The 16806-nt window shown below is 39.5% G+C and overlaps 2 protein-coding genes across 7 annotated transcripts in view; both read left to right on the top strand.

The window, feature by feature from the left end:
• The window catches only part of jak2b (Janus kinase 2b), a 37457-nt gene extending 36415 nt beyond the window's left edge, over positions 1-1042 (top strand). Inside the window, exon 24 of the mRNA XM_034692832.1 lies at positions 134-1042. Within this exon, the coding sequence (XP_034548723.1) occupies positions 134-241 (108 nt within the window). The 3' untranslated portion in view covers positions 242-1042. The remainder of the gene's footprint in view (positions 1-133) is intronic.
• A 2218-nt stretch (positions 1043-3260) lies between these two features.
• zgc:114041 (uncharacterized protein LOC574425 homolog) lies at positions 3261-13220 on the top strand. 6 transcript variants are annotated; one of them, XM_034691647.1, is made up of 6 exons: positions 3262-3397; positions 5368-5549; positions 6741-6980; positions 7054-7197; positions 8230-9012; positions 11220-13220. In XM_034691647.1, the coding sequence occupies exons 3-6, from the start codon at positions 6779-6781 to the stop codon at positions 11375-11377; spliced, it is 1287 nt and encodes a 428-aa protein (XP_034547538.1). In that variant the 5' UTR covers positions 3262-3397; positions 5368-5549; positions 6741-6778; the 3' UTR covers positions 11378-13220. The 6 variants fall into 6 exon arrangements, with proteins under 6 accessions (XP_034547543.1, XP_034547538.1, XP_034547537.1 ...); XM_034691646.1 differs by having other exon boundaries at positions 6738-6980; XM_034691652.1 differs by lacking the exon at positions 5368-5549 and having other exon boundaries at positions 3261-3397; positions 6738-6980.
• The last annotated feature ends 3586 nt before the right edge of the window (positions 13221-16806 follow it).

Here is a 16806-nt window from a genome sequence, read left to right as displayed (position 1 = left end):
TGTGTATCAATACAGATGCAGTCATGTCCAAAACATGGACTCAATTACAGTCCCCCTTCAGTTCTGTCATATCTGTCTGTTTGTTTTTGTGATCTAAATTCAGTTGTCTTTCTTCTCCTTCTTTTTCTCTAAGATCCATGAAATCATGGAGGAGTGCTGGGACAACGACCCCGGCTTGCGTCCTTCTTTCAAGGAGCTTGCTCTGCGCATTGACTTGTTCAGGGACAGTAAAGAGTTTTAGACAGAAATCACCCAAAGTGCCCTGCTCCTCAGCAACCGAGTCGCTCTTAACATTGTCGCCCTGTTTGTGTCAAAGGGACAAAGGCCAAAAAGAGGTTCTTCTCCTGCTTAGTGCCCGCGTGTGGCAAAGAAGCTTGTGACTGGAAAAGTGGTGGTTCAAAACCAGGACCAGATGAGAAACTACTGCCAAGGTGCCTTTAAGCAAGGCACTTAAACCCAATTTCTATTGTGGAGCTGCTAAGAATTGAGCAGCAGGATAGAAATGAACTCTTGGATGAAAGGAACTGCTGTTTGTAGATGATGCTGAAAAAGAGTTCAGTCAAACAAACTGGATTAAGTTTAAAAAGAAGAGTTGGTGGAGACTGTGAGGAGATGATTGCCAGGTTTAAAGCTAGAGATGCTTGGTGTCAAACAAGTTCTCTCTGTACAAATGTATGTGTGTTTGTGTGTGTGAGAAAGAGAGTGTGTGTGTCTGTGTGTGTGTGTGTCTGTGTTCATACAAGCAGCTAGCAGGGCTAGCTCCCGCCATCCCCTTTTCCCCACACCTGAAAAGGAATGGACTCGTAGTGTTCATTGTTTTCTATGTATGTGTGTAAATACAAACACTATATTTGTGTACATATGTTCAGAAAAATTTTATAATTTTATAAAATGAAAATACAGTGAAATACTATATTTGAACTGCCAGGAAAGTGTCAGTGTTAATGAAGTACAAACAAAGGTGATTAAAAAATCTGTTACTGTTTCATGTTTTCATTGTGAGAGGTGGTGTGAACATTAAACTGTTAAATTCCACAACAAAGTCTGATGAGCAAACTCTTTGTTTTTACCTCTAAAACTTCACACAAATCATTTTCACAACATGGACTGATCTGTTTAAGACACAGCACAGTATGCAGTGAATCCCCAACACTAAATACATGTATTCAAGACTTAACACTACATCTAGGGCACTTCTTTATAACCACATTTGGGGAGCTTTACAGGTTAAAACTTAAATGCAGATAGTGTAAATGGTCCAAGCTGTAAATGTGCAGTAAACAAGTTGATCATAAAGATGACAAGATGAACAAACCAGCCCTATATATTATATAGTACCGGTGTTGCTTAGATGTCTGTTAGTGTATCATTTTCTTTACTTTAATCAGGAATGTTTCTGCAGTAAACCAGCTTTCTTTTGAAGAGCATGAGTAGAGAGAGACTGGCGTATTAAGTCATATTAGTCATTATTTCATGTTGTTGTAATTTAAAATAGTCTAACAATGCTGTAGTGCAGAGGGAGACACCTAACCACACTTTCCTACAAGGCACCGGTATGTCATGTGTATCTGCAGACCTAATTATGTGACAGCGGCAACATATATCATAAAGGAAGGAAAGGTCTCTGAGAGATAATGTGGTTGTAGAAAGCAGATTTGCTAAACACCTAAATGGTAAGAAAAACTACTTACACTTCTATTTTGAGTACAATGGTAAGTGCAACCTTAAAGCTACTGTTGGTTGGAATGGTATAAAAAACATTTCTTTTTTTCTGCTGGGTTTGGAGAAAAGGTCATAATACCCATCAGTACTCATCAGTAAGTGAAGTAATTTGAGACTATTGCGAAATCTCTTTTCCAATGCCTTTGTATCAAGCAATGTTATTATTCCCCTCGTTTTGTTATGACGGACCAATCAGAGCTAATCTCCAATCCTCTGTCCTGATTGGTTAAAGGGCAGCCCCTTCTACGTCCTCCGATTGGATATGAGTCCGGCACTATCATGACTGCACAGTCAGTCTGAGATTTCTATCATCTGCCACCAACAACCCTGCCCTCCGGAAAACCATCAAGGAAGCACATGCCACAACACCCCCCTGTCCTTCATCATTTAACTCCAAAAAGACCTCCACCCACTGAACCCTCCATAACCCAGAAACATCTGGTCGTCCACTACTGCCTGAGCTCATACCACATACCACACATCATGCACACACACATATACACAGTACACTTAAAACATGAAACACACATACATTAACAAACACACACGCTCTTTAACTCTTTTATTCCACTAATTTAGTTCATGTTGTTTTCCTTATTCTTTCTTTTTCTTTACTTTACTTTACCTTTATTTCTTTACCTCTTATTTTCTCTTCTTCCTTATTTCTTTATTATTTATTTTGGTGCCTTGGTCCACAGTATCCTGTAACCTCTTGAGTCCTCTGCCTCCCTCCTCCTCCTTCCACCACAGATAAACATGGACAGAAAAGGGTTACAACACCCTGAGCTGTCCCACCAGGCTCAAGAATCACCTGAGCCTGCACAGGCCTCTTTATTTCTCTACTTTCCTTCTTCCTTATTTCTTTATGTATTTATTTTGGTGCCTTGGTCCACAGTATCCTGTAACCTCTTGAGTCCTCTGCCTCCCTCCTCTTCCTTCCACCACAGATAAACATGGACAGAAAAGGGTTACAACACCCTGAGCTGTCCCACAAGGCTCAAAAACCTCCTTAGCCTGCACACGCCGTCTGTGTTGGGGGGCTAAGAGGAAATCTGGTCGGGAGGGATAGTGTTGACATTCGAAGTCCCTCTCTCTGAACAAATGTTTACTCTGACTACCAACAGCAGCTTTAAAATAGTTATTTGTTGTAACTCATTTATTTTAAAATATAAGTATTTTACTGTAGTACACTAATAATATTTATTAAGCATTTCAAATAAGGTTTTGTTAAATTTCAATGTTTAAATTTGAATTGAATTAAGTTTTTGTATCATAGTTTTGTAAAGTTAAGCTTTGTGTTTTTTTCAAATTCAATTAAATTCAATTCAAAACCTTTATTTATTCTTGAAAAGACATCGAGGTTTCCCTCATTTCCAATCTCCTCGAGATCACAGGCACATTAGAAACAACAAACAAACAAACAAACACAATCATACACAAAATAATAGATTAATTAAAACAGATACAGTTTGAAACACAGTGGTCGGAGATCAAAGTCTTAAACTCTGCAAAAGATGGAATGGATGTCAGCTTCAAGGTCTGTTGGAGGGTATTCCATGATTTAGGGGCATCAATGGAAAATGCTGATCGACCCAGTTCGGTATTTATTCGTGTTACTTTCAGAGGAAGAGCGAGTCTCGTAGGATCCATAATTCCATTCAAACAAGTCTTTGAGGTAGGTGGGGAGCTTTCCAACAAGCGCTTTAAAAATATACAAAAGCCAGTGTTTGTTCCTCCTTTGCTCAAGAGAGGGCCAACCAACCTTCTCATACAGGACACAGTGATGGGTGTCATATTTTTCACCAGTTATGAATCTGAGAGCAGAGTGGTAAACAGAGTCCAAGGGTTTTAGTGTTGAAGCTGCAGGATGTCTATAAATCACATCATCATAATCTAAGACAGATAAAACACTGCTTCAACAACTCTCTTTCTACAAGACAGTGGGAAGCTGGATTTATTTCTGTATAAAAAAACCAACTTTCTGTTTTAGCTTGGTGGTAAGAGTGTTGATATGGCTTTTGAGTGTTAGATTCTCATCAAGACATATACCAAGGTATTTCAATTCAGTGACTCTTTCTATTTTAACTGCATTTAAAGTGGATATGTGCACATTTTCATCATCAATGTTTCTGGCCCTGGAGAACAACGTGAATTTTGTTTTACTTTCATTCAGTACCAGTTTAAGATTAATTAGTGACTGTTGGAGATAATAATAATAATAATAATAATAATAATAATAATAATAATAATAATAATAATAATAATAATAATAATAATACCTAAGTTTTATATAGCGCTTTTAAATAACTCAAAGACGCTTTACAAATAAATAAATAAATAAATAAATAAATACAAATAAAGACATACAAGACAAGCAGACGACAAGGGAAGAGGTGGAAAAATTAATGTGAGGGGAATGCCTGTTTGAAAAGGTAAGTTTTTAACTGTTTCTTAAATGAAAGAAGTGAGTCAGAAGCACGGATGTGTGGGGGGAGAGAGTTCCAGAGGGTGGGGGCGGCTATGGCAAAGGCCCGGTCCCCCAAGGTACGGTGCTTGGATTTAGTGATGGGAGTAAGGACGTTGGAGTCAGAGGATCGGAGACGGCGGGAGGGGTGGTAGTACTGGAGAAGGTCAGTGAGGTATGGGGGGGGGGCAGGTTATTGAGGGATTTGTACGTGGTGAGCAGGATCTTGAAATGGATGCGCTGTTTTACGGGGAGCCAGTGGACCTGTTGAAGGACAGGGGTGATGTGGTCTCTGGAGCGGGATGGGTGAGTAGCCGGGCAGCAGAGTTTTGTACGTATTGTAGTTTTTGTAGATGGGAGGAGGGAAGACCATACAGGAGGCTATTGCAGTAGTCGAGTCGTGAGGATATAAAAGCATGAATTAGGGTTTCAGCAGCGGATTTGGAGAGAGTGGGACGGAGGCGGGCGATGTTGCGGAGGTGAAAGAAGGCAGTTTTGGTGATGTGACGGATGTGGGGTTGGAAGGAGAGAGTCTGATCGAAGATGACGCCAAGGTTCTTGATCTGAGGGGAGGGGGTGACTGAGTGACCGTATGGAGAGCTTGAAGTCCTGGGCGGAGGGGAGGAGGGATTTGGGGCCGATGATGATGATTTCAGATTTTTAAAAGCGAGTTGCAAGTTGTCCATGGCTAATTTTACAGAATCTGCAATGCACTAAACCACAGCATCATCTGCATAGAGATGGGCCTGACAACCATTCAGGGGGTGCTGACTGAAAGAGCTCCCCATCAGCCACAGCTCATAATGGAGAGGGGTTATCTAAATTAGCTTTAAGTTAGATTTTTCACCATTTTAATTTGCAAAATTTCTCTTGATATATTTCTAATTTTCCTTTTCTTTTCTGTTTTATCATATTTGTCATTTTAATTGTGTTCTTTTATGCCTGTCTGAATGTCTCCAATGCTTTTAATGTGTTAATGTAAAGCACATTGAGTTGCCCTCCTGTATGAAATGCGCTATACAAATAAAGCTGCCTTGCCTTGCCTTGCCTTGAAATTAGCTGTTTAACACTTCGCTTTCATTATGATATAAAAAAAATACTGCTTGATATTAATTAAACGATTAAAAGTAATTCTAATTCCGACACTTTATTTTGTAACCCGGATGTTGTGTTCGCTGCAGGTTCTCTGCAGCTTCACTGAAGCCTCGGGGGTTTGTACCGGCGATCATCGGACCCGCTGATGATGGTAATGTCTCACAGCTGCCCGGGTTCAGTCCTCGCGACCAGGTGCTTCAACCGGCTTTGAGTTTGTCTGCTGAATGTGAAGAAATGGTGAAATGATCTCGTAAACGTCAACGCTAACGTGAGTGGTATTCTGTTTTGTCAAAGGGATTACCGTAAACTCTGGAGTAGGAGCGCAGCGCAGAACGGACGTGTTAGACGGTTAGACCGGGTTACACGCGTCTTCATCGGCTTGTAAAAGAAACAGAATATGACGAACCCTAAAGGATTAGGACCGTGACAGAGGAAAACATGAGTTTGAAATTTAAATAATTTATTTGTCTCTTATCTTCATGAATCAGCATACCTACATTATTACCGTAGTGCTGTTTTAGCTCAATTTGAACAACCCGCGGTGTAATTTAAAGGGAGTGCATCGTGTTGCTCCAGTCTAGAGGTATCAAATCTACTAACTTCAAATTCTTCTGTACATTGATTTAAATGTTTAACCCTCCTGTTATGTTGCAGGTCAAATTGACCCTTTTTAAAGTCCATTTTAGGCAATGCCTTCCAAACCAGCTACATGCAGCATAAAAACCTGGGCAGCATGTGACAAAAGAGGTGTCATGTTCATTTATCAACATCACTTCATAAAAGATAAAATGTAAAATAAAAGAAACAAAAATCTATGTCATGTAAAACGATTGTATTTATATTTAGGGCCTTCCAATGTACATTAAATAAAGTTTTAACATGAATTTTAATGAAAAACGAGTGAGTTATCCTCATTGAACCATGATCTGTGAGAATTAAAGAACACCAATGAACTAAATCTTTTTTTAAATTTTTTTTTATTTAACCTTTATTTAACCAGGTGAGTTAATTGAGAACCAATTCTCATACGCAATAACGACCTGGCCGAGAAGGCAACACAGGTGGCATGACAATAAATAAAAGACAAAACCAAAAAACAGAGAGGACATACAGAGAAACCTAGAGACCGAACAATACACTACAAAAATATGACAGCAGTGAACAAGTTAAAAGCAATTATCTTGATTTAAATGGTTAGTAATGGAGTTGATAATGAGATTTTAAAAAATGTGTATTGGGATTTTTTGGGGTTCTTCTGACACTTTTGGATAATTGAATATGCCCCGGGTCAAATTGACCCAGGAACATCATTGCTGTTCCAGAGAAACGAACATAACAGGAGGTTTAACCTGGTTGACAGTTGCTTGCAGCAATGTTCATTTGCATGCACTTTGAATCCTGATTTACATTTTCACCTTGAATGTTAAACAGTTTTTATTGCTTGACAACCATTCAGCAGCACAGGCAGGACAGCAGCCTGCAGATTAGCTGGTACAGATGAAGTCCAGGAGAGCAGGACCTTATGATGGAGGTTATGGCTGGGTGGTGGTCATTTCTGCCTTCTTCATCATGGGCCTCACTGCAGCCGTCCTCAAGAACTTTGGCCTCTTCTTCCTGGACGTCCAGAGTCACTTTGGGATCCCAACCAGCACCATGTCGTGGGTCACCTCCACCACGATTGCCACGTTTCACCTGGGAGGTAAAGATTTGGCTTAAAGTTATCTACTGTTGCTCTTTTATTATTGTCCTATAGTTTTCGTTTTTCTTCTCAGCTCCATTGGCCAGTGTGCTGACGTTACAGTTTTCCCAGAGAGTGGTCATCATAATCGGTGGCCTGCTGGCCTCATCGGGGATGCTGCTGGCTTCTCTGGACCTCAGTCTGCCTTGGCTCTACCTCTCAATGGGTATCCTGCAAGGTAACATGCTCAAGATTAACTCTGAATTTAAGCAGGATTTGTCATTTTCCTTTTGATATCAAATGTTTCATTTGCTTTAATCATCAAAAATCATCAAAATCAAATCTACTCCCTAATGAGACACTTATGGGTAATTTGGTCACAGTGTTTTCACCTGGTTGATTTGAGATAGATCTGAGGGTATTTAAAGCGTTTATTGGAACAGAGACATATTTATGCTCCTCTAAAATACATTTCTTGGACTTTTGCATAACCATGCTTTTTGTTTGTTCTGAATAGTTAACTCTACTAGGCATCAAACCATGAATCAAACAGAAACGTCTGGTGTAGATTTTCCTTAAAGGTTGTGTAGCAATGCTTAAAAAAATACATCCCCTCACCCACCCCCATATTTAGGACAGTGAGCTCAAACGGAGAAGTACAAAGGAAGTAAAGGCCCCATTTTCACCAAGCAGATACTTAGTTGTAGAAGCTGCAAAAGCCAAACAACAAAAACGTCACTGTCCTGTTCCCAGACTGCCAAAATATATCATTTATTGCCCCAGAATGAGCAACAATTCCACTTCTAAAGCAATGAAAAGCATTTTGCAAAGTGAAGCCATGTGTAATGTAACAATTATTTTTGTCCTAACCTAAGGAATGTGTGACTCCCATATGTTTTATGACTAAAAGCTCCCCTGGCCAGAAATGAGAATGGAACCATCCATACACATGTTCAAACACAACTCTTTAAATGCATTTCAAAGTTAGACAGTGTGAACAGTGTTAGCTGTGCAATAGAAGTTAAATTAGTTGGGTTTTGATAATTTATTGCTGTTTCTACGGGTTTAATGTGAGACATTTGTATATACCAATAATAAGCAGAGATGATTGTATATTTGGCTATTGGATAAACTCAGCAAACAGAGATATGACATTTTCTAACTCTTAGTTTACTCATATCATGCAAGTTTAAATCTAATAATTGTTCTGAAGGAGTCTTGTTTTCTTCCCTAGGAAGAATCTCTTAAGGTTTCTATCCTCTGTTTTTAGGACTGGGCATTTCCTTCTCCTGGATTCCCGCTAACAGCATGGTGAGCCACTACTTTGTGCGCTGGCGTCCCATCGCCTACGCCATCGCCAGCTCGGGGGAGTGCGTCTTCGCCGTCATGTTCAGCCCTTTTTTCCAGTGGCTGATTGAGACGTACACCTGGCAGGGCGCCTTGCTCATCATCGGAGGCCTTCAGCTCAACCTGTGTGTGTGCGGCGCCCTCATGAGACCCCTGCAGAAGGTCGAGAGCCCGCTGCAGGAAACCAAAGACTGTCTGGAAGGCGATGCTGCTGCTCTCCCACCAAAGAGGAAGTTTTATTTCCAGTGCTCACTCATGAAGAAACCTGAATTTTTCCTCTACATCCTGTTCTCCATCTTCGCAGCAGCAGGTTTTTTCATCCCCCCTCTGTTTTTAGTCCCCCTCGTTCACAGTTTGGGGATCGATAAGTACTGGCCGGCCATGATTCTCTCCACTCTAGCTCTGGCAGACCTAGCAGGGAGGCTGATCTGTGGATGGATCGCTAACTTGAGACTGTGCAGGAACCTGCAGCTGCTCACTATGATGGTCACTCTACTGGGAGTGGTCCTCCTGCTGTTACCCATCAGTCAGAACTACTGGACCATCATAGTTTTTGCTCTGCTGTACGGATTCCTGTTCGGCTGCGTGGTGGCGATTCATGTCACCTCTATCGTTGACATCGTAACTCTGGAGAGATTCGACAATGGACTTGGGCTCTTCATGCTTTTTAGGAGCATCGGTGGTTTTATGGGTCCACCTGCTGCAGGTGAGCTGTCTCTGTTTGCAGCTTTTGTTGAAGAAAGTTTACAATAAATTCAAAAGATTCACATGATTGAAATAGTTCAGGATGTGACTTTGCTTGATGTCATGGTGTAGTATGTTCCCATAAACTTAAAAATGCTTGATGCTGCAGACACATGTCTACATTTAGGGTTATAAAGTCCTCCAAATCTTCACTCCCCATCTAGATAGGACAGAATTCAAGTTCTGCTGACCAGAAGAAACAAAATTAGATTCTAACTGGTCACTGATCTTAACCTCAACATCATTAACATAGTCCTGCAAGTCGAGTCAGTCAGTGTGCATAGCTTTGTAGATCAGTGGAATTTTGCTTTTGTAAGCTCTGACCTGACACCGTCAGAGGTTGCTGAAGTTATCTGCTTTTAACAGCTATTGAATTGATTAATGACATGACAACTAGAAGACTCTTACTGATCACAGTGATTCTATCAGATTTCCTAGCTTCACCAAGAGGCTGATGTGTTTGTTTGGATTGCATGTTACAGCAACAGTTTATTGGGTTGTTGACTTTTGTAGACTTGGTAGTAAAAAAAACAGCTTTGCAGTTTGCACTAATTAAATCCCAGAATCAGCCTTTTGCTGTAATCCAAGTGGCAACCTCAAGTAAGTGAAGCCACTGCAGAAGTGCAAAAACCGCAACTCTGGTCCACTTAAAGCTGGCTGCAAAAGGCAATACATCTTCATCAGGTCCTGTATTAACATTTTCAATGTTTGCAGCAGAAGTTCAATTCAATTCAGACAAATGTATTAATCCCTCTAGGGACAAAAAACTACGTAAATGTGAACACAGACATACAAACAACCTTGAGCTATACTCAGGAGCTACTACATGAAGTAAAGTCTAAAAAATAATACTGATGTCAAACAGACTGATTGATAAATAGATAGGCAGGATCAAATCAATAAAAGAGTCAGTCAGGTAAAAAGATAAGAAGTCCATATCTAAGTCCCCTAAGGAGCATTTATCAATCTAATTGCAGGGGTGATGGATGATTTAGAGTGGCGGTTAACAGGTGAAACATAGCAAGGCCCTGAAGGCAACAGAGAAAATTCTTCAAAAGAACATGTACGCAAGAAACTAAAATACTTTCAGGCTTCTGGCGGATCTGCTGATTACAACAAGAATTGAGATATCTCTGTTTAGAACATTTTTAAAAATACGGCTCAGACTGTTTCTGTCTTTAGCTGAGAGGCTGTGAAACCAGCAGATAAAAGAGAAACACAGAAGACTCTCAATAAAAGACTGATAAAAAGGATGTTCAACTTCAGTAAAAGATTAATTCTCTGTTGGTCTCTCTTCACAAAAGCCAATAACTATTTAAGCTGATCATTCAAATACACCCCTAAGTATTTCTATGATATTACAAGCTTAAATAAACATGATTACAACCTGGTTCAAAAAACAGTCTTGGGTACATAGCTCATTGATTTATTCGAACACACGTTTTTATAACGCATAGATTAAGATAATACAAAGAGTAAGAGTTATACAAAAGTTTGCATAATCAGAGTCACAGCTGAAGGGAAGGTGGGGTGCATTATAGTTGTTTGCCAGCAGACTCAGCTCCAAATGTTTGTGTCTGTAGGTTGATCAAAACCCAAGACTGTATTAAACATAGAGGTAGTCTCTGTGATATCACTCCTTGATTTCTGGATGGAAGTTTTGAAGCCCATCATGTTGGAAATGCTGACTCAGTGTAACTTTTGGTTGGCATGGAAGAAGGCAAAGAGGTGGAGCTGAGGTGGGCTTTTAGCCTCCTGGCAAGCAGTTACATCCTACCCACCTGTCAGTCAACTCGACCACGCCCCCAATTATGCACATTTGGTTTACCTTGGCCTTGATTAAATCTAAACAGATGCATTATATGTAGAAAAAAAAGTACTTTTTATTCTGCTGTAAGTTATTTTAACATGGGGTGAGTAAAAGGATGAAGATGAAGATTCCTTTGCTTTTGCAGGCAGCCTCAAGTAGCTCTCGTATGAGGGAAATTCAATTCTATAACAAATAAGACAAACAGACTTCTGGTAGTGTGTTTTCAGTAATGCCGGTAATGCTGACGCGGCTCAGTGTTTTCCCCAGGGGTCTACATGCCTCTAAACACATGTGCCTCTTTAATTATTCATTCCTCTGGGCCTCCTGTGATCCTGCGTCTCTCGTTTCTCTTGTTTCAGGCTGGCTAGTGGACGAGACAAACAACTACAGCGCAGCCTTCTACCTCTCAGGCCTCTGCCTGGTCTCCTCAGCTGTGTTCGTCTGCGCCGTCGACTGCCTGGTTCAACGGAGGAAAGTCTTAGAGGCTGAAGTTCATCAGGTGACCACCAAGGAGTAGTGGGAGGAGGGGAGCGGAGAGTGAGATTCTGTTACATAACAAATGAGGGGCCAGAAATACTCTGAGTTTTTACCTTGGGCTAGCAGCTGGGTAGTTTGACTTTTAGAGCCTTTAACCCTTTCAGTTTCCTGTTGAAGGTTTGAATACAAGATGAAAAGAGTTACTACTTTTTACCTCCTTTTTATGCTTTTTTGCAATTCAGTCAGGTCAAGTGTCATAGTTTGGTTTTGTCTCATGTTACTTTGATACCAGAAGAGGCAGTAAATGCAAAGGTGTCTCTCTTACTTATTGGTTATGATGCTTTGGTGCTTAGACGAGCACAGAAAGGCGTCACAGCTGGTGTTTAAAAATCTTTTTGAAGTGTTTTTTTAATTGTTTTTAATTTTCCATCAAAGAAGATGACTTTAGTAAATAAGTACTGGTGTCCTTTTTTACCTTAAGTTTTAAAAACTGGAATGAATGCACACCAGAAAGACAGGTCGAGGTGATGGATGGATGGATGGATGGATGGATGGATGGATGGATGATGTTCCTTCTCAGCTCCCTGGAGGTCAGGCTTTATGAACTGTCTTGTTTCCTCCAACTTTTAAACAACTCAAGAGAAGACTCAGATGGATTTACTTGGATTTGGATTTTTTTTTTCTATCAGAGGAGAGTGAGCATGGTCAGCTATCATTAAATCCTGAACACAGGAAGGACAAACAGATAAAGAACCCAGTACAACTTTTATACTGTCTTCAATTTCATTCAGTGAACTGTGATACAAGTAAATTAAGCAAACACAACACAGCTCACTGTCGCAGTTTTACACACAGGCAGCAGGTTAGGTGGTTGAATGTCTCTCTGTTACTCTAAAGTCTTTTTGTTTTTCTATTTGTTGTGTTCAAAGGGGTAAAGCCTGTTGTTTTCTATGTCTTATCGTCCAAATATCCCACAAACAGAATTATTCCAATAATGTGTTTGCACATCTTTTCACTGCTGTCCGATGACCAGCACACAGGATCCAATTTTGATGATACATCTGACATTTAACAATTTGAAGAGATAATTCAAGTCAAACGAGGCTCTGCTTGTCGTGAATGGGTCCAAGTAAGATGGACACTAAAAGAAACTTGACATTATCAAAATGTATTAACTTTTTAGTTTTTTAAAGAAAGAGTATAGTTCATGGTGAATTCAAACAGTATAAAGATTAATTTATGTTGCACCATGAACTACAGTATATGTTCCAGTTTGAGGTCCCACAGGGTCCACTAGAAACACAGGGACTCTCTAATGGTTGGTTTTGGTCTTTTTGTGAGATCTGTTGACAGTAAAATTGTATCTTACACAAGTTACCTTTAAGACAAAGCAGGAATATTATTGATATGTATACTTTCTAAGAAGCTGTAGGACTTGAGTGTGTGTCACTGTAAACCACATGAAGGTCAGACCATAGTCAGGGGCCTCACCTCCAAATAACTCAGGTGTCTGTTAAGGGTCGACTTTCCAGTGTTTCCTGCTGTGTCACATACAATGTCTAAGTATGATGTCATGGTCATGGTAAAGCTTTGTACAATCAAATCTCACTGTGCAATCGAGACTAAACGTTTAGTCATAAAAGATAAACGGGTTTTATTTGCTTTTAATCACTTAAGTATTGTTTTGCCAGCACCAACACATGCCTTTTTCTTCTTGTAAGTATTCAGTTTCTACCAGAAAGAAGTGAACTTCAAGTTGTTTTTGTGCCTTTCTGATGTTTTAACTGAGTTGCAGCGAAGATTGTCTTTACACGAAACCTGATCTTGTAGCAGTTCAAATCCAAACATTTCAACAAATAAATCACTGCACTGATTATTTTAAACGTTGACTGTCCTGTCTCTTTTCTTGTCATCTGTATTTCTGCCTATAACGCCTCTCTAGCATTAAAAATAATATCTTAGACGGTCTGTGCGACCCCACACTGCTTCAGGAAACTGAAACCAGAATAAGGATATTGTAGCTTTTGCAAGGAATCTGCAGAATGTGCTCTACAAATTGCTCTGTGCAGTTATGCAAACAACAAATTAAATTAGCTGCAGCCCTCACTCAGAGTATGGAGTCTTAAGAAACAAGGTGTGTGGAAGCCTCATAAAAATGTCAAGAATCCCATAGTTCCACAATTCTTACATTTTAACATTTGTCAGCTGTTTTTTTTTTTAATTTTCAATTTTATAGAGCCTGTGAATAACTGGCATAAATTGTGATGAGAACAATCATTGGTTGCAGCTGGAGCAATGGCATTAAGTAGTGCTTGACTAAGGGTTCTTTAAGGTCTGTGGTTTTTTTTTTTTTTTCATTTTCAATTTTATAGAGCCTGTGAATAATAAGGCATAAATTGTGAAGAGAACAATCATTGGTTGCAGCTGGATAAATGGCATTAAGTAGTGCTTTACTAGAACCCTATTGTAATCACTCAGGATTATTTTATATTTCATTCCCGGTTAAATCCGCAATTTCGTTCCATTAACATACACAAAAAGTCTTTGGGTTTGAGGTTGGGTTTAAGGTTAGGGGTCAGGGTTAGGGTTGGGGTTGGGATTAGGGTTAGGGCGAAGGCGGTTACGTTTAGGGTGAAGGTTATGATAAGGGTTATTATTAGGGTGAAGGTTATGATAAGGGTTATTAGGGTGAAGGTTATGATTAGGGTTAGGGTTAGGGTTAAGGTTAAGGTTAGGGTTATGATTAGGGTTAGGGCGATCATTAGGGTTAGGTTTAGGGTTAAGGTTATGATTAGGGTTAAGATTAGGGTTATGATTAGGGTAAGGGTTATGATTAGGGTTAGGGTTATGATTAGGGTTATGATTAGGGTTATGGTTATGATAAGGGTTGGGGTTATGATTAGGGTTATGATAAGGGTTAGGGTTATGATTAGGGTTAGGGTTATGATTAGGGTTAGGGTTATGATTAGGGTAAGGGTTATGATTAGGGTTATAATTAGGGTTAGGGTTGTGATTAGGGTTATGATTAAGGTTAGGGTTATGATTAGGATTAGGGCTATGATTAGAGTTATGATTAGGGTTAGGGTTATGATAAGGGTTATGATAAGGGTTAGGGCTATGATTAGAGTTATGATTAGGGTTAGGGTTATGATTAGGGTTAGGGTTATGATAAGGGTTGGGGTTATGATTAGGGTTATGTTAAGGGTTAGGGTTATGATTAGGGTTAGGGTTATGATTAGGGTTATGATTAGGGTAAGGGTTATGATAAGGGTTGGGGTTATGATTAGGGTTATGATAAGGGTTAGGGTTATGATTAGGGTTAGGGTTATGATTAGGGTTAGGGTTATGATTAGGGTTATAATTAGGGTTAGGGTTGTGATTAGGGTTATGATTAGGGTTAGGGTTGTGATTAGGGTTATGATTAAGGTTAGGGTTATGATTAGGATTAGGGCTATGATTAGAGTTATGATTAGGGTTAGGGTTATGATTAGGGTTAGGGTTGTGATAAGGGTTATGATAAGGGTTAGGGCTATGATTAGAGTTATGATTAGGGTTAGGGTTATGATTAGGGTTATTATTAGGGTTAGGGTTGTGATTAGGGTTATGATTAAGGTTAGGGTTATGATTAGGGTTAGGGTTGTGATAAGGGTTATGATAAGGGTTAGGGTTATGATTAGGGTTAGGGTTATGATTAGGGTTAGGGTTATGATAAGGGTTAGGGTTATGATTAGGGTTAGGGTTATGATTAGGGTTAGGGTTATGATTAGGGTTTTTTTTAGGGTTAGGGTTATGATTAAGGTTAGGGTTGTGATAAGGATTATGATTAGGGTTAGGGATATGTTTGGGTTAGGGTTAGGGTTATGATTAGGGTTAGGGTTATGATTAGGGTTTTTATTAGGGTTAGGGTTGTGATTAGGGTTATGATTAGGGTTAGGGTTGTGATTAGGGTTATGATTAAGGTTAGGGTTATGATTAGGATTAGGGCTATGATTAGAGTTATGATTAGGGTTAGGGTTATGATTAGGGTTAGGGTTGTGATAAGGGTTATGATAAGGGTTAGGGCTATGATTAGAGTTATGATTAGGGTTAGGGTTATGATTAGGGTTATTATTAGGGTTAGGGTTATGATTAGGGTTAGGGCTATGATTAGAGTTATGATTAGGGTTAGGGCTATGATTAGGGTTATAATTAGGGTTAGGGTTGTGATTAGGGTTATGATTAGGGTTAGGGTTATGATTAGGGTTAGGGTTATGATTAGGGTTTTTATTAGGGTTAGGGTTGTGATTAGGGTTATGATTAGGGTTAGGGTTGTGATTAGGGTTATGATTAAGGTTAGGGTTATGATTAGGATTAGGGCTATGATTAGAGTTATGATTAGGGTTAGGGTTATGATTAGGGTTAGGGTTGTGATAAGGGTTATGATAAGGGTTAGGGCTATGATTAGAGTTATGATTAGGGTTAGGGTTATGATTAGGGTTATTATTAGGGTTAGGGTTATGATTAGGGTTAGGGCTATGATTAGAGTTATGATTAGGGTTAGGGCTATGATTAGGGTTATAATTAGGGTTAGGGTTGTGATTAGGGTTATGATTAAGGTTAGGGTTATGATTAGGGTTAGGGTTGTGATAAGGGTTATGATAAGGGTTAGGGTTATGATTAGGGTTAGGGTTATGATTAGGGTTAGGGTTATGATAAGGGTTAGGGTTATGATTAGGGTTAGGGTTATGATTAGGGTTAGGGTTATGATTAGGGTTTTTTTTAGGGTTAGGGTTATGATTAAGGTTAGGGTTGTGATAAGGATTATGATTAGGGTTAGGGATATGTTTGGGTTAGGGTTAGGGTTATGATTAGGGTTAGGGTTATGATTAGGGTTTTTATTAGGGTTAGGGTTGTGAATATGGTTATGATTAATGTTAGGGTTAGGGTTATGATAATGGTTTTGATTAGGTTTAGGGTTATTAGGGTTAGGGTTATGATTATGGTTTTGATTATGTTTAGGGTTATCATTAGGGTTTGGGTTATGATTAGGGTTAGGGTTATGATTAGGGTTAGGGTTAGGGTTACGGTTTTGATTAGGGTTTTGATTAGGGTTAGGGTTATGACTATGGTTAGGGTTATGATTAGGGTTAGGGTTATGATTAGGGTTAGGGTTATGACTATGGTTAGGGTTATGATTAGGGTTTTGTTTAGGGTTAGGGTTAGGGTTATGATTAGGGTTAGGGTTATGATTAGGGTTAGGGTTATGATTAGGGTTATGATTAGGGTTAGGGTTATGTTTGGGTTAGGGTTAGGGTTACTGTTAGGGTTATGATTATGGTTTTGATTAGGTTTAGGGTTATTATTAGGGTTAGGATTATGATTAGGGTTAGGGTTATGATTAGGGTTAGGGTTATATTTAGGGTTAGGGTTATGATTAGGGTTATGATTAGGGTTAGGGTTATGTTTGGGTTAGGGTTAGGGTTACTGTTA

The sequence above is a fragment of the Notolabrus celidotus genome, chromosome 9 (genome assembly GCF_009762535.1).
Source record: "Notolabrus celidotus isolate fNotCel1 chromosome 9, fNotCel1.pri, whole genome shotgun sequence".
Classification (NCBI taxonomy): Eukaryota; Metazoa; Chordata; class Actinopteri; order Labriformes; family Labridae; genus Notolabrus; species Notolabrus celidotus.
The sequence above is the reverse complement of the archived record's forward strand: the minus strand, read 5'-3'. Positions and strand labels throughout refer to the sequence as shown.